We start from the raw sequence: 22,909 nt of genomic DNA on the forward strand, positions 1-22,909 counted from the left end.
CACACACACACACACACACACACACACACACACACACACACACACACACACACACACACACACACGAGCACTCTGCCTCCCTGCGATTGCTCTTCTGGGTCTAGAAGATGACATTGCATTACGTTTTATTTCAGGAGAAATTTTCCACTGCTGTTTCAGACACAAACAGCTGCTCAGTTTAAACAGCCACATTACAGGAATTGGTCAGATAAATGGAAAGTCAGCTGAGATAGTAGTGTTGTATTGGCATTTACCTAATGGGCCCTGCGCTGAGCATATTCAGTATAAATAATTATGATCAAAAATGGAAAATTAATGGAGTGCACTGTACAGTTTTTCATATGATACTGATGCTGCTGTGAGTATCTGCTGATGCCAAGTAGTTATCTGATACCAGTGTTAAACTAATAAGCTGTATTCCTCCTCTGGAGCTCTGCTGCTGAGGCATTGTGAGGTAAACCCAGAACAGCAGAGAATTGAAAAGATCAGCTCTGTAGATCAGCTTGTTGAGTCAGGATTGGACTCCACATGTCAGATTGTTGGATGCATAGACTGCACACAGTAGTCTTTCATATATATGTGTAATCTATAAGCACAATATAGGATGATTTCTGGACAGCCAGGCTAACTGCATAATGGAGCTTAAACAAAGTCTTCACCATCTCCATTAAGCCTCTGTTTAGTGGCGCAGTGAGCCTTTGCCAAAAATAGTTGTTTACTTTGGTCTTAAATCGTAACGTTGTGATGCTCTACTCTACCGTCCCCCAAACTAAAGGTAAATCTAGTCTTTAGCAGCATCAAAAAGATTTATGTTTTAGCCTTTTTAGTTGCTTTACAGCAGTTTAAGCTAATCTAGCCAGACCAAGGTGAGTAGTCATTTAGAAAGCTGTCTGCTCCCCCATGGGAAATTCTCTTTTAATGAAGATCATAACGTCACATACACACAGTTTGAATTTAATTGCAAATTGTGACTAATTGTGAACCTCATTTAACTGGGCGTGTTTGGCTCCATGACAGTGTGCCAAAAAATGAAGCAGAATTTCAGCCAGAATAAGAAAACAACGAAGAAATGTAGTTTAAATTTGAACCATTGAAAAGAGAAACTGAGCTCAGCTTTTTTTTCCCTCCATTTAACTGATGGCAGTCTCAGCCACTTTATATCATCAAGTATACACAAAGGAGCAGAGAGGTTATTTGATCATGATGACGATGATAATGAAGAAGGCATCACCAAGAAGCTGTTTGATGCACTTTGTTGAACAGCTGAAAGCAAACAGCCTTTCCAGAGTATTCTTAACACACAGACTCTACATTTGACCTGCAATTTACGCTCAAATGCACTGATGTAGTCGCTCAAATCTTAGTTACTTTGGAAAGAAAGGTGGAAATAATGTCTACTGAAAAGAAATAAATGGTTTATTCTATAATTACACAGCTGGAGTTACACAAATGGAAGCATCCCCGAAATCAGTGCACATTTTTGTTATTTTTTAATTAGCTTTGATTAATTAGGAGTGAAGTTTAGCTTTAGTTTACTGTTACTAAAACTTTGATCTTGTTGTTTCCTTTCCTGTCACGATACACTTTATATTAGACTTTTTCTTTGTCACAGTCTCACAGCAGACTATTTGCAGAAGTTATTGTTCGTACAGATGCATTCCTGTAACCACACAAAGGATGTAGCCTGTCTATATTTAACTAACACCCCAGATATTATCGCTGCACATGGACAGAGTCTCCGTTTTTACAATCACATATTGTTGTGTTTCATCTGCAGTCTGTCAATGAGTTTATTCATCAGCCAACTTTTCATCATCAGTTTAACTTTCAATTTAAATCTACGCTTTACATTTTCCTCGTTACCGTTGCTGACTCACACATGCATGTGCACCCATGGCAACCCTGAAATCAAAGAATGTATCCAAATGTAACCGAGGACCTCTAACGTGTGCCTCGTGCATCATCCATCTGTGCATCCTCGCTCCTCAACCAACCCGACCTCAGTGCGTCAGATTGTGTTTAATTTGGTTTAAGGGGTGCGAGGCAGTAGAGGCTGCAGTTCTCCAGGATAGACGGGACACAAAGGAAATGGAAAATGTGCTGTGTTTTTATGAGTGTGTGTGTGTAAATGTGTGTGTTTGCGCATGAGTGAGCTGGTACATGCCTCTGCGGCTCACACACGCGTGCATGTAGAGGGCAGTGGTGTGTGAATGATGCGCCTGTATATATGCTGAAGCGCTCCTATAGGTTGTGGACGTCGGAGCTGCTAGCAGGAATTAGCATGTTTTTAGATTGCACATACTATGGACAACTTCATATTTAGTAAGATTATGTGGTTGGTTAGATGAGGCTGAGTCTGTTCCAAACGTGAATATATTTACATCTCATGTTTAGGGTCTTTATCAGAGTGCAGTCTGCTTACATGTTTTTGTTTCCTGTGTTCCCATCAGTGCTTACAAAGGATTAACAGGAAAGGATTCAAAATCAAAGCAAAGCAGAGAAAGAGAAGAGATCACATGAAAAGAGCAGAAAAATGAAACTGTAGAAGTGAAAGGCAGAGAGCAGAGCGGGTAGAAAAATGGCGACCGGCTTCAATATTTTTCCGTCTCCCTGTCCTTGTCTCACTTTTCACTGTTCCATCTTTCTCTGCCAATGCTCTCTTTCTCCTTTTTCGTACATCGCACTCTTTCTACGTGCTTCTCTGCTTTCATTTTTTCCCTTTCTCTCTCTTAAATTGCATATTTTCACATTTTTCTGCTTTTTATCCTTCTCCCATTTACATCCTTTCTCTTCCTCTCCTGTTCTTCTGCCCTCCCCAGCCCTTAAACACACACATATCCCTCAGCAGTGATGGCATGCGTTCAGCGGACGCAGTTGGCTAAGCCCAGAGCATCTGCTGAGATACACGAACGCTCCTGACATAGCTTCACACGATGTGTGTGTCTCTCGTGCACAAGCCTCGTGTGCTGAGATTGCATGCCTGTGTGTGAGGCGCTATCGATCGCTGCTGTATACGGTGTCTGAACCGTGTATTTATGAATGAATGTGTAGCATAGATTTGTCTGCACGTGGTTGCGTGCATCCCTGTCTGCTTGCCTGCACACATGAATCCAGTCGTGTGTGTGTGTGAGAGAGAGACTATGTGCACAAAACTTCAGGAAGTGCATGGATTAACATGCCTGAAGCTGTTTGTGTGTGCACGTGTGCACTATAATAGACAGACTGCATATAGGAATACCCCCCACGCACCCACCAACCCATCCCCTTTCTCCCCATGTGCCTCCCAAACCCTTCATTAACTAAACATGACCCTTAAGAGCATGATTAGCCTCATTTCGAGACAGGATGTCGGAAGCCATCAACCGAGGGGGAAAAAATCCATTACTATAATTGCATTGAGCTGAAGGAGGGAGGAGAGAAGGAGGGAAGAAAAGAAGGATGCATAGATGGATAAAAAAAGAAGAAAATGAGTGGGACTGAGGGAGGGCCGTCAGAGATGCTAGGACGAAGTGAGAGATGGAGAGAGAGACAGAGGATGGAGAATGGCTGTTTGGGGGGGTGTCAGCTGATGGCAGGAACTGATATTCTATATGAATCCATAGTTCTTTCTCGCGGGTTCCCCCTGTGTCTGAACGCTCAGTTGGTACAGCCCTCCGACAATAAAACAACCTCCAGCGAGTCTTGATGTGGCACTTTCACTCGATTCTCCGGCTCACGCACCAGAGTCACTGGCCTGCTTTGAACGGGGAAAAGGCTGCGAGCGGACCGCCATGCCGGCTCGACGGGGCACAGGGAACACGCCCCAGCATGGCGGCCGCTGCTGCTGCCCTGGCACAGTGACACGGTGGGATGGAGAGGCGAAGGGGCGATGCAAATGTCCTGGGCTGTCAGAGCCCACGTACTTAGGCTCAGACAAAGAACTGAAAACCAGTTTTTTACTTTTCCTTGTCTCATCCTGCCCTCTCGTCTGTCTGCCAGACAGGCAGAAAGGCTCTCCTCATGAGTGAGTATTGCATATACATACACGGATACACACACATATACATGTACTCAGTCACTGATGGGTATGTGCTTTGTGCGTCTTACTTTTTGTCATGTCTTCTCTGCTGTGCTACAGTGTGTGCGGACATACATGATGATGGAGATGATTGAGTCATTTGTGAATGTGAGGCACTCTGATCATTTATACTTACATGTTATAAATGTATGTTATTCATTTTCTTTATTTCTATTTCACCACACAGGAAGTGAAAGGGTGGGGTTTCTCTCTCTCTCACACACACACACACACACACACACACACACACACACACACACACACACACACACTCACTCAGGCAGTGGTCGGTTCATTCTGTCATGGTAAATGTTTTTGCTTTGGTTCATGATGACTTCCACAGTGAGGCTTTTCCCCGTCAGCTCGTTGAACGTGCCCTTCTGTAACCTCTAGATTCCTGGAAATCACACGTTTCTGCGTCGACTCGGTATCTTAATATTTTTCGTATAGTGTCATAAGCATGAAGCTGGCTCAAAAGGGTGAAAATTCAGATGTTCTGATTTGAATGAGTATAAAATAAGATTACCTTCATGCGTAGATGGCGTGACTGTCATTAGCAGTGGAGACGGGGGCCTGTATGCCAGCACAGAGATTTAGCATGCGTACAAGTTTGAAGAGAAACCTTTTTAAATATCACATTTATACTGTATGCTAAAATTTAGTCATGTTTCATTTTGGCGTATAGAAAATAATATTTTTAGAGTCAAATGTGCACCGAGCTTTCACATTATCTCCATACTGTCGATGAATTTGGAGACAAAGAATGGAACTTGGATCATTTGTATTTATATTTGAAGGCCGACTTGTCCTCGCCTTTACCTTCCTTCCCACCCCCATCAGCATTTCCTGATTTATCAACCATGATCAAATAATTTTCGGTGGCAGTGCTCCTCTTCCTGTAGAAGCTTCTGGGCTGTCTGGCCAGCAGGCTGTGGGTGTTCACAGCAGGTTGCAGATCTCTGAGGATACACAATACAGGGGTGGGGCAAAAGAAACGTGCATCTTTGATACGCCGATACCCCAGTGCTCAGTGCATCATCGAGTGTGATAAGCACATTTATTAAAATGTGTTTTTTCATCTTTCTTACTTCTAAACGCTTCAGCGTTGCTTTTTTAAATGCGTTTCTCTATTTCATGGTTATTTTTACAGTTTGGGAACAAATACGAGGAGGAATTAAAACATTGGCAGCGATTAGTCAGCGCGAAACGCCGGTGTCTGGGTCTGAACAACGTGCCAGGTCTTCGGACTGTGTAGTGCTAATCAAAATTATAAAGAGGTTATATGCGACAGCGATGCTGTGCCTGCCTGCGATGAAGCTTCAAACATTTTAAGGAGCAGTTACGTGAAACTGGCCACCCCCTGTGGTGAAGAGGGAAACAGTGTATCCAGCTACCAGCAGTCCTTTTTATCAGATATCTAACTGCTGTAATATTCATATTTGATTTAGTGATTTATCAACCAAAGCCAAAAAGACAGAAATCATTTGCATGTCAGATAAATGGGATTGTTGGCCTCAGCTTTTGGCTAACTCATCAATTTACACTTGGCACAAAAAGTAATGTATAGGCCAGTGGTTGGCAGCACTGATAATGACATCAGTGACAAATGTTTGCCACCTGCTGAAGGAAAAATGACGAGGCAGTTCCCCCTCGGTGCCCAATGTACCGCCGTAGTTTTAGATGCTTTAAGCCCCGCCCCCTGCCTGTTTCTGTAAGGATCGTCAGTCTCATCGCCTTTTCTCCAATTTACGAGAACACTTGGAGTCATCGCAATCAGCCTCTGATCTGTGAACGTTTCATTCTGTTCTCTTCATTTTTCCAGTGCAGCTCTCCTGCGAGTGTTGACCTGAGCTCTTCTTTGGTTTGAGTGGTTAAATATAGACCTATTGTCAGCCTCTCCTGGGAAAGTGAGACGGGGAAAAAACGAGAGAGGGACAGAGCAGGAAAGGGAAGCTAAGGGTAGCAGGGATGAGCTGCTGCTATAAACGGGCTACGTTGGAGTCGCTTCTTTTCTTTCTTAATTACCAGAGTAATGGTGTTGCATGTAAGTTCACTAAGTTTACCTTTAACTCGGCTGTCAGCCGTGCAAACACCAGTTTTTCAAGTCTTTAATTTGCAGTGGATAATCTGTCATAGATAATTAGATTTTCACACAGTAATACGAGGAAGTAAATGATGTCTTTCTCTGTCACTTTACACTGAATGCTGTGCCTTAAACTCAGTGACGCGGTACTGACCCGTTTTAGAGGAGACGCGATCCATTACGGTTTAACACGACAACGTCTCTAAAAGTCAACTGTAGCACAAAACCAGATTAGCCACTGGTTATTTTCCACGTAAACTCAAACACCTGCAGCGACTGCAGCAGGAAACCTTTCTGTCCTATTTTCTGACCGACCTCTGCATAGACTTTTTTTGGATCTTGACATCATCTTTTGTGACGGGAACTCTTCTTCTGCAGCTTTGAAGATGTCACAATATAAGTAGTTTCAGCTGTTTCCAAGATGGAAAATATGCTAGTTATAAAGATGTTGTTTGACAGACTGTAGAGTGGCTGAAGCAAAATAAAACCCAAAAGATATCAATACTGCTCCACATGTAGTGTCAGATGTTTAGTGTTTGCAAGCCCAGAAATAATTAACATGGAGAAATACAAATACTGATAATCAGTTACTGACATGTCTGTGGTGGCAGGTTGTGCTATTCATAGTCAAATTTAGCGTTCTGCACATTTTCATCATGCATTAGCTAAGCTGTAACTTACTCTTGAAAAGACATTTTCCTAATGTTTAGACCCAAAGAGCCAACAGAGTTGAAATACAGTCATAAATCTACGGAGCTAAATAGTGAAAATGAATATTTCAATGTTTTCAAATTTCTTGCTTTATCTAAGAGTGCATCTACATGGATTTATAGTAGCACGTTCTGTTGGTGCGTGTAGGTGTTTGCCTGTGCTACCTGAAGAGGCTTATACAACCCACGCAGACATGCTTTGCGGACAGGCCGCAAATCACACACAGGTTCAACTGTGATTGGTTGAAAAGTGAGGTCGTACATAAACGGGAGAAGTGTGAAAAAGCGCAAAGAAAATATTTTCAACCATCGGCATGAAAAGAGCAGCGAACATTTCTCTGCTCTTTCTGTTATAACTTCTCTCGTGTCTGCGCGGGTTGCGTGGGACACTGCCCCCTGGTGACGGTAAACGGCAGCAGCACGTAGACCTCAGTCTGCTAAACTGTCGGTGGGCTCATCGCAGAACCAACGCCACACCGTGAAAAAGCCAAAAGAGATAAAGTTCTGTGTGCGTGTCCAAGAAGGCTGCAGTATTACAGGAAGTACAACTATAGGATTATATAGGGCTCATTTTTTCTTTATAATAAACCTACTGAACATTTTATGTGTCTGTTTTTATTCTCACTGGGCTCACCCACAGAGTGGTCAGCAAAAATCAGCACGTAAAATCCAATAATCACTTTCTTTGACTGATCCAGTTCGGATCGGTAACCTGTGGTAAGCCTGCTGTACCTTAGTTGTGAGTTACTTGATGGTATTTTGTTATTGACAGTTCTTCAGAAAGGTGTTCATGCAAATTGCCCATTTAGCGTCAGGCAGAGGTGATGTGTGTGAGCTTGTAAAAGGAAGAGGTAGAAATTGGACTGAGCTAAGCATTTGGACATAGACGCACATGAGAGGACAGGAGTGAATTCAGCTTCTTAAGAGCTGAATAAACCGTCCTTGGCTTTGGAAACTAGCTGTCTCTGATCAACTGCTTGCTTTTGGGGGTTTGAGGCTGAATTATCCTGCTTGCTTCAGATTTAAAGTCAGACAATGTCACCAGTAAATGATTATTCTGTTATCTGACAAAGGGAACAACCTTCCTCCAGTCTAAGAAGCTATTATGGCAGAGCTGCACGACTTGCAGTTATATAAACCTAAAAAAGCAGAATAACTCAAGGTTAGCGGCAGTACTTACCTGCACATGATAGAAGTGCACCTTTGCATTGACAAACGTGTTGATGTAAGCCAAAGCCAACAGGAACATGATGCACAGTGTGTTCATCACCGTGACTCCTCTTCTCCCCACATCTGTCTGTGTGTCTGCAGGGCTTCCTGAAGAACGAGAGGGACAACGCCCTCCTGTCCGCCATCGAGGAGTCTCGCCGCAGGGTCGGTATCTGTCCAGAGTCTCGTGGCCTCGCAGTCTTTAGTCCTGCAGTGTAGGAAACTAGTTCACAGGCACTGTTAGAGTAACGCAGGCCTGCAGGGCCGAGTGCGATTATACTTTTTATTCTTTAGATGATTAAAAAAGAAGATGACATAATTAGTCCCAACAGTCACAGACACCGTGTGTGTTTGTTTGTCATATACCGAGGTTTACAAACGCATTCGTTTCACTGTCTCGTAGCATCAACAATACCGAACACTTAAAAACGACATTTTTAGTCATTTCTGCTCGCTGTGATCTAAAAGTCCTTCTGGTGTGAACCTTTGGGGAATGGTTCTGAAATGGCTTCCCTGATGTGCAGAGCTAATAGGCCCCGCGTTTAATTAGCTGCCGTTCCCATTATCTGTCTCCGCTCCCCGAGAGAGGAAAGGGACTTATGTGCAAGGGTGGGGAAAAACAAATGCACTGAAGATTAAAAAGAACGCGGGTGTTAGATGTTCCTGCAGATTTTTATCTCGTAGCTTTAGTTTTGACATCAACATGAAAAGCAGGGCAGGCAGGCATGTTACAGTAACCACTGGAGCTGCTGCATGCTGTGTGCTTCTAAAACCAAAAAGGTATTTGGGCAGGAAAAAGCCCCGATAACAGAACGTAATACACGTATAACATGAAACTGCTTTTAAATTACTGCGATGTGTTGCTGACCAGGAACGTTTATACTTACGATTTAAATACAATTTTAATATCTTTTTAGACTTAATGCCGTTTTTAAATTGTTTAAAGCTTTGACCAAGTTAACCCAGTAAATGGTGGCTTTAGTCTAGATTTGCATCTCCCTAAGCTGGAGATTCAATTATCTCGAGTTCCCATTATCTCACTTTGAAGTCTCTGTGGAGGGTTAAAATAGACGCCACCGAGTCCTGGTGGACTCGCCTTCACAGGGGTCTGCTGTTAAATCCAGTTTAATGTGTGCGATGTTCGTCTTACCTCGTGGATGTGGATTAACGTACTTGAACTACAAGGACAAATTATTTTGCTCGTTTCTAGCGCTTCTTATTTTTTGTATGATGGAGCTCATCCTGCCTGGCAAATGCATTATTTTAGCTCCTTCAACTTTAAGGTCATCTTGACTTTAAGCCAACTTATTTGTGATTTGCTACCACTCACAAACGGCAAGGTTTGAGTAGCTGGTGCTTGGGGCAGAGATGACCATGTTAAGGACAATCCCCTGTTTAGCATCTGTAACACAGCTTGATCCCAGTGAACTGTGTTTTTCCCACAAAAGCACTGAGATCTCAAACCAGCAGCACCAAAACGATATCAAAGGTTAAACTGTCTCAGTCTGTACGCTCGAATATGACTGGAGGCTTGCTTCCCATCGCCGTTTGTTCAGACGTTCCTGCTGGCTGAAGAGTACCATCGGGAGTCGATGCTGGTTCAGTGGGAGCAGGTGAAGCAGAGAGTGCTGCACACGCTGCTGGGAGCAGGAGAAGACGCTCTGGACTTCAGTCAAGACGTGGAGGTACGGGACAGGGAGCCGTATAGGTGCTCATGGTGGCACCTGCACATTGTAAATGAATTTTGCGAGTCGGTCCATGTTTGTGTCATTTTTAATGCGTTCATGAACCTGTCATTTGTAGTTATGAACAATAAATTCAGAGGTTGTGTCTCAGTTAACGTGCAGGTGTGTCAACAACACGGTGGATTTATTAATCGTGACCTCGTTTGAGTGTGAAGGAAACATTGCTGTGTGGAGATCAGAACTGTCAAGTGCCGCGTCCTTCCCGCTTTATTCGGTCTTACAGATAGCATCATTTTTGTAACACAGTTAAACTTCTTGGACTGAATATGTCTGCTTCAAAGAGCAATCAGGGCTGTGACGCCACACACTACCTGTCTACCTGCTCAACTAAAACAAACAAGCTAGCGTTTTCATCTCAGACTCAGAAACACTATTTTTATCATCACCCTGAGCAAGAAACAAAAACAAGACTTTGATCTTATTGTGTGGGATTGTGTCCCAGCGTGTGTCGAGCAGGCGGGCAGTAATCAGTCGGGACAGGACGTCCTCCTGTCTCAGACTCTCAACATGCAAAGTAATGAGAAGCCAAAGTTCTCCTGTTTAGACACAAACGTTTCAGCAGCACGCGACTGATCTACTTCTGTCTTTGCTTACCACCTGACCTGCGGTCCATTACAGCCCAGCTTTGTGAGTGAGGTGACCGCTCCAGGAAGAAGTGCGCTGGACAGCGTGGAGGTGGCCTACGGACGCCAGGTGGGTCCCCGATAGTCTAATTATTTTGGTGTGAAAATTTCAGGTAAATGCACACAGCACATCAACATTCCTGTTTTATGCAAATTACCTTTCAGTGCATTCATATTGTGGCTTTTGCACAGCAGGTTATTGTTACTGAAGCATTTTTATATCAGGTTAACGCTGCAAAATCTGAATGCAAATGCTACTATAAGGGAAATACATTTTTAGTGGCACTAAAATGTGTTGTGCTAATGCCTAATGATGCCTGTTATTTATTGCTTTTTCTTATGTGATAAATGCATAGAAGAAGAATAAACGTGTATTGATTACATACTGGGATCTAATGAAGGGGAAAAGGAGGACGTCAGCAGAGGGTGTTTTAATACAAACAGCGCCGCAGAGCTTGGTAGCAATAATAATAATAATCATCTCTAGCTGTGTTCTGTTAAAGACATGAAGCTGTCGGCCGATGGTTTGGTTGAAACGGGGTTACAGCAAAGCCTGGAAGCTGCAGATCAAACATATGGATTAATTGTTCTGCAGAGGGGGCGCGTGTCCCCGCCCCAGCGCTCCACCCAGCATCATCCAGGATGACCTTCTGTCGCTTCCACTCGCTGCACCACATTTTATTACTTCGACCATGTGTCGACACATTGCGTGCGGCGTCGTTTGTCTGGTTTTCGTGATCCTCTTTGACGACCTCGTCAACATTTTGATACTTTTCGTGCTGTTTTTTATTGTGAACCATTTCACTCGCTGGTCGTAAAAAAAGGTTCATTTTTAACCGGAGGCTAAGTTTATATGAAAGTTTTGACATTTCCTTATAAAACGAGCATTTAACAGTTTGTGGACCTGCCTCCGTTTTGTTCTCCGTCAGATCTACATTTTCAATGAGAAGATAGTGAACGGTCACATTCAGCCTAATCTGGGAGATTTATGTGCTTCAGTAGCAGAAAGCCTGGACGACAAGGTAGGAACGCTGATCTCTCACTGATGTATCAGCCTGAAGTTACTTGTTACTGACAGATGTAACAGATTACTCGGTATGAACGCACCTTTCTTTCTCTCTCGTTCCTCCAGAACGTGTCAGAGTTGTGGCTGATGGTGAAGCAGATGACAGATGTGTTGTTGGTTCCAGCCAAAGACACTCTGAAGAGTCGCACTAGTGTTGAAATGCAAATGGCCTTTGTGCACCAGGCACTTGCTTTCCTTGAGAACAGGTAGCCGGTCCTGTTTTTGTGGACACATGCATGGATCTACAGTTTGCTGAAATTAAGCTAGAATGAACCATAAATATGAATTCTGTCTTTCCCAGTTATAAAAACTACACCATGGTGACTGTCTTTGGGAACCTCCATCAGGCCCAACTAGGAGGGGTGCCTGGAACATACCAACTAGTGCGCAGCTTCCTCAACATCAAGCTACCAGGACCTCTGCCTGGCATGCAGGTACCACACGTGTATACACTGTTTAAATGTTTGGCTAATAAAGAAAGCCTGCAACACGCAGCTTTATTTAACTTTCCTACAGGCCTCATCACTTTTGTAAAAATTGCATTGGCTTGCATTTTTATTATTTCCACTCCAGTCGTTACCTGAATAACCTTTACCACACTCATTTGCTTTCCTCACTGTTGCAGTAATACTGTCTGTGCAGGGTGACCCAGGCTTGGTGCATGAGTCCCTAATCAGAATAATCTGATGGGCTGATCAGAAATGTCATTTATATTTAAGAGTTTATCTTTTCTTTGGCATTCATGCAGTTGGTCATGCACACCTGTGCTCTAAAAGCCAGCGACTGGTAGGTGCAAACGGTTTAATTTCCCACCGTTGCTTCACTGATTCTCGATGAGTCTGTGTGGCTGACAGGTCACATCTGCAGTGCGAAGCTCCGACCGTCTGAAGAATTAAGCAGTGGCTGCAAAATAAATAAAAAATACGACCACTCTGTTCAATTTGCACAACAGGACGGCGAGATAGAAGGCCACCCGGTGTGGGCTGTGATCTACTACTGCCTGCGCTGTGGCGACCTGCATGCAGCCATGCAGGTGGTGAACAGAATGCAACATCAGCTGGGAGATTTCAAGACCTGGTTTCAGGAGTACATGAACAGTCCTGACAGACGGTGAGCTCCGCTCAGCTTCTGCACACAGAGAAGTCCTGAAGGTCAAACCGCTCTTATCACGCTTCTCGTTTTATCTGGTTTTCCTCTTTAGACTTTCCCCGACTTCAGAGAACAAGCTTCGCTTGCACTACCGCAGAGTGCTGAGAAACTGTGCCGATCCATACAAGAGAGCTGTCTACTGCATGATTGGGAAATGTGACATCAATGACAACCACGGCGAGATAGCAGACAAGACTGAGGACTACCTCTGGCTTAAGGTACCGTTCCCCTGGTTGCTGTTTTTGGGTTAAAGGCACGATTTCCTGATCCTGGTCGGTTAGAGATCATTGTCCCAGTTTGATATCTCGGGGCTGTGCTGCTCCCTTGCGTAATGTGCGTCGCGTTGTGTCCCCACAGCTGAACCAGGTGTGTTTCGATGATGACGGCAGCAGCTCTCCTCAGGACAGACTCACCCTGCCACAGCTACAGAAACAGCTGCTGGAAGACTATGGTAGGGGACTGAAATTCTCCTTCAGCTCTCGAAATAACTACAAATATATGAACTTGAGTTTCCTGAGAATTGCGGTGCATCACATTGCCTCTCCACCTTCCTCTTTTTCCATTATCTCTTTGCCCGAGCACAGAGGAACAAGCACAGGCTTGCACGGCCGAGCTGTTTGCACCTCCCGGGATGCAGATTTTATTTGGGTTACTGTTTGCTCTTTGCCTCTCGTGCTGTTGTGAGACTGCATCCATGTTTGTGCGGACACCTAGAACGCAGGGTGACGGCGTGCACACGGACGACCGGTCCCTCGTAAGGAGCGAGTCGTCTGAGAAACAAAATCTTAAGTTAAATTTGAGTCCGTTAAAACCTTTTTAACTACATCAAAATGAGTTTCCTTGAGTGCTGGTTTGGTTTAAGCCGTTAAAATGTTCAAACAGACGTATCAGCGACGGTGCGAGCACCTCTGTGCACAGAGTCGAGGTGCACAACCTGTAATGTGTGTGTGCTGGTGACGAATCACAGCACGCTTCAGGATTTGCTTCATCAGGTGATTATTGTTGTCAGCGTCTCGTTGTGTTCTTACATGATGTCAGATTCACAAACTTTAAAACATCATATAGATGTTAAATGCTAAACATGTGAAGTTTTCATCAGTAACATCAGTGATCGTTAAAGAGAAGTGATTCATTTTCCTGTGTAACTAATCGCTCGATGAATATTTCAACTGTTTCCTGCACATGAATATTCTCGCTTCTCTTTGCTGTACCAACAGCTCGAAGTACTACCCTCCCCATAAGCCTCAGCAGCTGTTGCCATGGACGACGAGCCAAGTGTGACTCAGAGCTTCGTCATAGTCGGCAGGAACAAAAGTTCACGAGTCTGTTTGTGAATTGATTTCTTTTCTGTAACCTGGAAATGTGGAAATAGCAGCAGTCGTTCATCTTTGTGCTCATGATGATGAGACTTTCCTGCTTTGGAAGCGCTACAGCTAGCTGCATCAAATTAACCAACACCTACCACCACATCTCCACAGGCTTCATCAAACACCGTCAGCAAAGCTCCTCAGCTTAAAGCAGGGAGATGAAAATGGGTCAAACGCCGTTAAGAGTGCCCGAAACAAACTGGGCCGAGTTTATGTCTCACCATAATTAATATTACAGCGAGAGACTCGGGGCACTTTTTGGGGCATTCGTGGTGTTGAGCACAGAGCTGCACCAGAAAGCTGAGAGCAGCCTTAAAGAGAGCTGTGGGTCAGCCGCTCACGCCTGTGAACAGGCACCAGCAGACACGCTTTGATTCTTCATCCAGAATCGATTTAAAGTAAGACTTCAACATGTCCGGGACACAAGTGCAAGGGCGCGAGGAGGCCTTCCCTCCCACAGACGGACAAAAGCACAGCTTTCTCCCTTGGGTGTTGCCTTCTCCAGGCTGATCCTGCTCTGTTCAGATAAGACTCGGAGCTCTCTCTTACTCTCCCTCTCTCTGTCCATCTCCCATTTTCCCGCCCTCGCTGCTCGGTGGGAAGCCCAGCCCGGAGCCTCGTTCTGCTTTCTCTCTCGCTGCCGCTCGCCTCCCTCGGTTGTCTGGCACAGCGTTCCTCGTTGTCCTCCATCTTGCTTCACAGCAGGACACGAAGCCCAAAACCCGTCTTCATTTCTCTCGCACGCTGCCGGTGCCGGGCTCGTCTGCTTTCCTGCAGCCCCGTCCTCTATTATCGCCGTCCCACTGATTTTTGTCCTTTCACATTCTTTGCTGTGCATTTCTTCTTTCTCTTTTCTTGTTTGCAGCGCCCTCCCCCTCTCCCCCCTCTCACACCCACACTCCTATCTCTCCCCCTTTGTCCTTTTTATTCCCTTCATCTCCCCCCTCTCTCGCCTCCTCTCTCTCCCTCGCTCTCCCGTTTTGAACTAAAACGCTGGGAGTCTGCGATAAGGCTGTAAAATGGCTGACATGGTCCACCCTGCTCTCCTCCTCAAACTTTCAGCCAACAAGAGGATTAGGAATTATAATTAAAAAGTAAACTTGATGACTAAGTACCTGCACTCAAAAAACGTCTTTAAATTTCTCCTCCCATGTTTAAAAAAGCCGGACGTGGCCATGTGCACAGCTCTGTGAAGAGTTTCTCTCTGTGAGACGGTGAAACACCCACACAGGTGACTTCCATCCATCTCCGCAGAGTGATGGGAAACGCTCGTTTACTATGTTCATGTGGATGTGAGCAGCGCGACCCGTTTCCTCCTGAACTTGTTTGCAGGTTTTGGTCACAGACGCTTGATTTTCCCACCTGCCGTCTTTATTCCGCCTCTTCTCTGCAGGCGAGTCCCATTTTTCTGCGAGCCAGCAGCCCTTCCTGTATTTCCAGGTGTTGTTCCTGACGGCTCAGTTTGAGGCGGCGGTGGCTTTCTTGTTTCGAGTCGAGCGACTCAGGAGTCACGCCGTGCACGTGGCGTTGGTCCTGTATGAGCTACGGCTGCTGCTGAAGTCCACCGGTCAAAGCGCTCAGCTACGTGAGTATCACCTTTATTTTGTAGGGTAATGCACATGCATATTCTATTTCCTGTCGATCTCACTGATCACATCGTCCCCGCAGTGAGCCAGGAGCCCGGTGACCCTCCCATGGTGCGTCGGCTCAATTTTATCCGCCTGCTCATGCTCTACACTCGCAAGTTTGAGTCCACGGATCCACGAGAAGCGCTGCAGTATTTCTACTTCCTGCGGTAAACACATTTCTCGCCCTGCACCACACACACGATATGTTGCACAGCTCCAAGTTTAAATTCATGTTTCTTCTTTTTTGCAGCAATGAAAAAGACAACCAGGGCGAGAACATGTTCATGCGCTGTGTCAGCGAACTTGTCATTGAGAGTCGAGAGGTGGGCGGCCCGTCTTACTCTGTGGTCGAACGTTAGCACAGAAGCTTTGCGCTGCTGACAGATGAGCTGATGTTGAACATCTTAGAAGAGCAGAGCTGGTTCACTGTGCTTCCCGCGGGGCAGATGAGACCTGCATGATTCCCGGTGTTGTCCTCGTTAAATAGGATTGGCTCTGAAACAGCTCATCTGTTTAAAAAATACTTAAAGAATATGAAAAATAGGTATATGCTAAAGCAACGTTTGACAAATGTTTGTAATAAAAACAGATGTGAGGAGCATGGAGTGAATTTTAGATTCAGAACAATGTGTTGCTCTGTCTGGTTTTAATAACTGATCTCTCCTGGAAAACAAGTTTACATGTGAACTTTGACGATGTTGGATTCATGTATTTATTGTCATGTGGTGATTTGTACTTTGTCCTCTTTTAGTTCGACATGCTTTTGGGCAGATTGGAGAAGGACGGCAGTAGGAAGGTAGGACGATGGACACGTCTCCGATGTCTCGGCTCACTGTCATCTGGTCGATGGTTATTTCTATAACCTGCCTCCCTCACCTACTGTCTACCCATGTCTTCCTCGTCTTGCTTTGAATTTGTCTTCCCTGTCCCTGGGGGGGTCCTTTGGCACGTGTCCCGCATGTCTCAACACGCCCCGTTCAGCAGCACTCGGTTCTGCTGTCACGGGGCGTCCCACTCACGACTGACATTGTTAAATGCGTCACGGCGCATCGTTAGACGTGCAGCTTCTGTATTAACGGCTTACTTAAAAATATGCATCGACTTATTTTGATGGACAGTCAGACTTTAAGGACGGGTCTTATTTTGTTTGAGTAACACAATAGAACAGAAGGCACATTGTTACTGTCAGGACTGCACCGCTCTCAGCCTCACGCCCGTCTCCCATCCTCTCCTGTCTAGCCCGGAGTCATAGATAAGTTTGCTGGGGACACCAGAGCTATCATCAGTAAAGTGGCTCTGGAGGCCGAGAACAAAGGTCTGTTTGAGGAGGCGGTCAAACTGTACGAGCTGGCCAAGGTGAGCAGACCGTGCACTGCGCAGTATCTCTGCAGAGCTGTCGCTTTGGGATTCGTTCACTTTACGTGTGTCTCTGCGTAGAACTCAGACAAGGTGCTGGAGCTGATGAATCGGCTCCTGAGTCCCGTCATCGCCCAGGTCAGCGCGCCTCAGTCCAACAAGGAGAGGCTAAAAAACACCGCCGTGGCCATCGCCGAGAGGTAAGGACACGGACGCGCCGTGCGCTGGTCAAAATCTACACACGCACCTCCGTAACCTTTTATTTTCCCTCTGCAGGTATCGCTCTCAGGGCGTAGCAGGAGACAAGTCGGTCGATAGTACCTTCTACCTGCTCTTAGACCTGATGACGTTCTTCGACGAGTACCACGCGGGGCACGTCGACAGAGCGTATGATGTGAGTGCAACTCTGAAAATGAACAAACAGACATGAAGGGAGACGCACGCGGCCTCGTCACATTAACGCTGCCTCTCTCTGTCAGGTGATGGAGCGCTTAAAGCTTCTTCCGCTCAGTCAGGACAGCGTGGAGGAGAGAGTGGCGGCTTTCAGGAACTTCAGCGATGAGGTGTCGACTCGGTTCTGGACACCAGACACAAAACCGATACTCAGTCTTTATATGGACTCCACTTCTCTGCTTTCTCTTTATTTAAATGTCGTTTTGTTCCTCCAGGTGCGTCACAACCTGTCCGAGGTGCTGTTGGCCACCATGAACATCCTCTACACGCAGTACAAACGCCTGAAGGGGGCGCCAGCCGGCACACCGGGACGGCCACAGAGGACCATGGAGGACAGAGACACGGTGAGGAAATGAGCACAGCGCTAAAGACGTGTGTTTATAGGTAGATCTGAACCTAACGCATTCTGTTTTTATACAAAGATCCATTTACTTTAAATATTTGAGCTGATACGAGCACATTTAGTGGCAAACTGAATATATTCATGTGACATTTTTGGCAGAGTTTCTCGTTCGTCTCTTGTCAGTACGTCTCCGTCGCTCCTCTGGATTCTACCTTTTCACTTCTACTTACATCACACATAGAAACCTGGTGACCCAGAAGCTTGCTGACTGCAGCTGGTGTCTACAGAAGGATTTTAGGTTGTGTCGAGCCGGCTAGTCTATGCCCAGCTCGCTGGTTGTTAAATATTCTGTCTCACTGATGCGTTATGTTAACACGCCATCTCTTCTCTGAACAGCAACTGCGCGGTCAGGCCAGAGCCTTGATCACCTTCGCTGGCATGATTCCCTATAACATGGCCGGGGACACCAACGCGAGACTGGTGCAGATGGAGTTACTGATGAACTGAGACGCACACACACACACACACGATGAGCAGAAACCTCTGGGAAGACCGGCTCATTCACACGCTCACCTGCCATCTTGTTGTGTAAAAGCGGCGGCGTTCTTCGCCATGTTGAGCCATACGTTGGTTTTTTTGCTCATCTGAAATCCTGTCAGTCTGTTTTTGTTATTTCCATTGTTTTGTTTCATATTTGTATCTGTGATGATTTAGAATAAAAAGTTTGCTTTTCGTTCGTCTTTTTTATTTTGAAACATTTTATGTTTCGTTACATTTTCTTCCTTTTTTCCTCATTTGGCTTCATTTTATTTCAGTGCTACTGTCAAAGTTGTGACAATATTATGATATATGTGTTTAATACGGGAGCCGTTACACGCAGGCTTGAGCACATTAGTCATCACGCACCTATATTAACTCGCACAAAGGAAATACTGGCGAACACATCCTGAGAGTGAACTCGTCTAAAACAGAAGGTGCAAACACTTTTGTTTTTTACCCAACAGACTCGAAATGCTCCATGTCCCCCCTGAGGGAATAAATCAGGTGAAATCTAATTCAATCGTCTCCCTGGGAAACAAAACAAGACCGTTCCTCTCAGCCTTACGCAGTCCCGAGTGTCGCAGGCCATAGCCGTGCCGTTTCCACAGGCTGTGGAGCGTCCTGTCCCCTGGCAGATGGTTGGTTGGCTCAAGCTCAGCTATCGGACTTGGGGGGGATATTTCTGTTTCCATCAGAGGGGAAATCAGTGGAACAAAAGGAGACATTTTACCGCACGCTGCAGAACGAGTGCGTCCTCGTGATGCTCGTTCCTTGGAGGTAGTCTTAAACTATTTTATTAGTAAAGAAACCAAAAACTAATCTTTAACTAAAAATGTGGACGTTGTTTAACTTTGTGATACGTTTGTATGCAAAGTTCCTTCAAATCTTTTGTAAGGGCGCACCGTAATCGCCCGGCCGCGCTCCGGCCAGCATTTAGAACAGCATCTTAACCACTCCTGCCTTTATAAGCTACCTGAACTCAGACCGAGCCCCTCCTGGAGCCCCTGTCGAACATTCAGCAGCACAACCAGACATCGCTTGAGGTTTGCTAGAAAAACTGGCCCTCCATCTCCTCTGTTTGTGGCCCACACTCTGTGTCCTTCAGTCTGGCCTGAGAGAACACAGATGGAGGCTCATTCTGTCTCTGCTGCTCCACATAACTGTGCAGACGGGTCGGAATCACTCGTGGTCACAAACACAGCTGAGCTGAACGGTACAGGAGGCCCACGCTGTTGTGCTCGAGCGTCTTTTTGTCTCGCCTTTGCATTTGTTGTTTTATCGCCTCCTTATGTTTCTCCTGCTTACGTCGTCAGGGCCGCGTTAGACTGTATTGGGCGGTGCAGTCTCTCAGGAAAATGCTCGTGCGTGTTTTTAAGAGCTCCGTCACCCGAAGATCTGCCTCTCAGGTGTGTGTGCCGCAGCTGGTGTTGTGAATCAGGCCGATGACACACACCTCTTATAACCCGGCTATTTCACAACACCAGGGTGGCCCTGCACCGCTGCCGACGAGACGAGGACCCGCTTCAGCCAGACGGAGCAGAGCTGGGGGAGCTCAGTCTTCAGTCCTACAACGATCATTTGTGTACTTTGAAAAGGGAAAATAATGATCGCGTTTTTGTCAGTTAAATCTGCCGAGATCATTTTTTCTTTCTTTCTTTTTCTGTTATTTTAGTCAAATTCACTCTGATATCAGGTACATCTGCTTGATGAAATCTTCCATAAACTCACCGTGTTGAGCTGTAAAGCATAAGATTCCCTCTTTGGTCCATTAATAAAGTCCAGTATGTTTCTGTTCTCTTTGACTGAGATTATAGTAACACAGTGGATTGTGTTACCTACAGCTAGAGGGGAAGCATCAAAGCACAGAACAGATCATTTCAAATGTAGCAGAATGATTCTTTTTCTGCTTGCAAAGACAAGAGCACACATGGCTACATTGTAAATCTAAAGCTAATTACCAACAGTGTAAAAAGAGGACATCTTTGTACTGTAACAGTATTTCATCTTAAACCAAAATGTGACGTGTGCCATTATTTATCGGTAATTTCAAAATCTTTGGCCTCTGCTCTTTGCTGGATTTCAGCCGATTTTTCCTCAGAGGTTTTGTAACATCGTGTCACATCTACTCAAATTTGCAAAACTGAAGATTGGAATAATAAAATGAAGTGTACAGCTCTGAACAACCAGAGACAAAGAACCTGCTCCTCGGTCCTGTTCGTGCCTCTGCAGCAGAGAAGGGAGGCCTGGCCAGTGATGCCTGAGAGTATGGACCCCAGCCTCGGGGTGTGACGAGTTGGAACAGAAGGAAATGCACTGACCCACTTATGGCTTCCCTGGAGACACAGATATTTCCAACCACAGGCCCATCATGCAGGAGCCCCACTGTTTTGACCTGCTGACACTAAACCTGTGCCCGCAGTGGTCCAAATATGGAATCAAAGTGGTTTTAGTGATTTTCCAGTGTCCAGATGCATCTGGCTCAAAGTCTTTACTTTAGTGGAGAGCCGAACTTTAAGTCACCTGAGTGACTGCGGCGTTTTTAGTCATACTGTAAACCAGACCTTCCCAAAGTGTGGGGCCCGCCCCCTAGCGGCGGGGGGGATCAAAACAAAACGCTTGGACACTGCCAGCACGGGGCGCCCACAGAAACGCAAAGCAGGAGATGAAGCGTCGCTGAATATGTTTCCAAACCAACTTCATTCTAAGCCAAAGACTAGAAAATGTGGTGAAGCAAATCTTCCCTTTGGCTTCACCAACATTTTCAAAAATGTATTGACAGCAATGTTGAACATTATTACACAGGAAAAAACAAGTACATGTAAAATAATGACACGGTGACGCCTCTGGCTTTGTAACCGGAGGGACAGTAACTGCGTGTAAACCTGCAGACAGTCAGATTAACAGCATTTAGTCTCTATCATTCTGCAGTTCATCTCCTGTCAGGCCACAGCCTGACGTGAAGAAAGGCGCACACCTTTGACGCTGCGTGACCAACTCTGTATTCCTCGTCCACACGTGAAACGCAAAAAAGGAGTTTTAAAAAAATCTCCGTTTTCGGTGATTGGAAACGCCGTTTACGTGGACGAAACAGCTGCGTGGTCAAAATCACCCGTGTAGGTGCGGACGCAGCGTAAAAGAGTTAGTGGTTTATTTTATTACCACCTGTAATTTATTGCAGTTTACTTGTGTTTTAATTGTTTACTAAATGTCTGAGGTGTGAAATACACAATGGAGCAAAATATGAGCGCGTGTGGTTGGAGGGTGTGTTTGTGCGTGTGCACGCGCGTGGGGAACATTTTTCTGGTGAAACAAAGGGGCCCAGCAAAAAGGTTGTAAACCATCAACCTGCTGTAAACGGTGATGGAGATGACGAAGCACGGAACTAGTTTGAGGCGGCAATAGCGCCCTCTGCTGGAAACCTCTTGATATATAAAAGCAATTTTGTCAGCACATCCACGAAGGAACTAAAAAAAGATGTTTGTGTTTTGCCTCTTTTTATTTTCTTTCCCTTTGTTTTAAGGGAAACCGTGAAACTATAAAATGTAAATATAATCAATTATCAGAATATTATTTATGTTAATCAATAAAACGCAGGAGATCGACGTGGTGGGGCTGTGTTCAAACTTATTTGATACTTTAAACATGACATATTTAGCCGAATTAATTCGCGGGGTTAAAGCTCCAAAACCCTCCACGGAAAAACACAGCAGGTGTTCCTGATTGGAGACCGGCAGGTGAAGTAACGACGGAGCGGAGGACGCCTCGATTGACTGCAAATATAACGCCAGCGTGTCCTGCATATACCCACAAATCGTTACTGCAATGAGCTTAACCGGCTTGAAGGTAGGCCCGGGTGAAACATCCACAGCTTTATTGTCCTTTCGTGTAAAAAAGAAAAGAAAGATGCATAAAAAGAGTAAAAGCGGAAATATCCTTCCTCCAAAATAGCTTCCCGTGGCTCTGCTGCTTTTCCTCGGGTTCACGCTGGACGGGGTTGAGGGTAAGAAGGTTTAAAAAAATGTGAGATGTGTTTCAGCGTGGAGATTCATCAAGTTCGTTTACTGTGTCCTTTCTAAGGAACCTGCAGTGTGGAGCATTGCACCGACCCCACAAGATGCGTCCTGTCTAAAGACCAGAGGAGCTGCAAATGTGCTCTCGGCTTTTATGCTGACAAGTGTGACCGAAGTAGGCTCTCCTGTCTTTTCTTTTATTTCAATGCATTTCATCATCAGTTTTGTCAAAGAGAAACTGAATGCAGTCAAATTATGGTTTGATGTGGAAAAACTTTTTCCTAATTTTCTACTAGAAACTAGAGATGGCACGATACCACTTTTTTATGTCCGATACCGATATCATAAATTTGGATATCTGCCGATACGGATATGAATCCGATATAGTTTTTTAATCAACAAAACAGTTTTTTTAATATCTTGCTGCATTTTGTATAAGTTCATACTCAAGTTTAAAACAACAACTACACTAAAGTTATTCTGTTATACCTGTATGCAAAAAAAAATATTTCATAGTTCAGCAATACTGATCAATCTAATAAACTTAAACCTGCACCATCCTCCCTATTC

General features: G+C 45.1%; 2 protein-coding genes across 3 annotated transcripts in view; both read left to right on the forward strand.

Moving 5' to 3' along the window:
- The window catches only part of nup93 (nucleoporin 93), a 23,144-nt gene extending 4,622 nt beyond the window's left edge, over positions 1-18,522 (forward strand). The window contains exons 1-20 of one of the 2 annotated variants that reach the window (XM_005734723.1): positions 3,683-4,003; positions 8,162-8,224; positions 9,616-9,744; positions 10,423-10,497; positions 11,357-11,449; positions 11,560-11,699; positions 11,795-11,927; positions 12,446-12,603; positions 12,695-12,860; positions 13,000-13,093; positions 15,403-15,594; positions 15,678-15,804; positions 15,888-15,960; positions 16,389-16,433; positions 16,877-16,993; positions 17,075-17,193; positions 17,270-17,387; positions 17,473-17,556; positions 17,662-17,790; positions 18,186-18,522. In XM_005734723.1, the coding sequence (XP_005734780.1) occupies positions 9,652-9,744; positions 10,423-10,497; positions 11,357-11,449; positions 11,560-11,699; positions 11,795-11,927; positions 12,446-12,603; positions 12,695-12,860; positions 13,000-13,093; positions 15,403-15,594; positions 15,678-15,804; positions 15,888-15,960; positions 16,389-16,433; positions 16,877-16,993; positions 17,075-17,193; positions 17,270-17,387; positions 17,473-17,556; positions 17,662-17,790; positions 18,186-18,296 (2,067 nt within the window). In that variant the 5' untranslated portion in view covers positions 3,683-4,003; positions 8,162-8,224; positions 9,616-9,651 and the 3' untranslated portion in view covers positions 18,297-18,522. Of the gene's footprint in view, positions 1-3,682; positions 4,004-8,161; positions 8,225-9,615; positions 9,745-10,422; positions 10,498-11,356; positions 11,450-11,559; positions 11,700-11,794; positions 11,928-12,445; positions 12,604-12,694; positions 12,861-12,999; positions 13,094-15,402; positions 15,595-15,677; positions 15,805-15,887; positions 15,961-16,388; positions 16,434-16,876; positions 16,994-17,074; positions 17,194-17,269; positions 17,388-17,472; positions 17,557-17,661; positions 17,791-18,185 lie in introns of those variants that run through there. The other variant, XM_005734722.1, reaches the window with a different exon arrangement.
- Positions 18,523-21,561: 3,039 nt separating this feature from the next.
- The window catches only part of zpd (zona pellucida glycoprotein d), a 7,475-nt gene continuing 6,127 nt past the window's right edge, over positions 21,562-22,909 (forward strand). The window contains exons 1-3 of the mRNA XM_005734724.1: positions 21,562-22,172; positions 22,278-22,329; positions 22,407-22,514. Coding sequence (XP_005734781.1) covers positions 22,152-22,172; positions 22,278-22,329; positions 22,407-22,514 — 181 coding nt within the window. The 5' untranslated portion in view covers positions 21,562-22,151. The remainder of the gene's footprint in view (positions 22,173-22,277; positions 22,330-22,406; positions 22,515-22,909) is intronic.

The sequence above is a fragment of the Pundamilia nyererei genome, unplaced genomic scaffold (assembly GCF_000239375.1).
Source record: "Pundamilia nyererei isolate P.nyererei 1_Seehausen unplaced genomic scaffold, PunNye1.0 scaffold00060, whole genome shotgun sequence".
Taxonomy (NCBI): Eukaryota; Metazoa; Chordata; class Actinopteri; order Cichliformes; family Cichlidae; genus Pundamilia; species Pundamilia nyererei.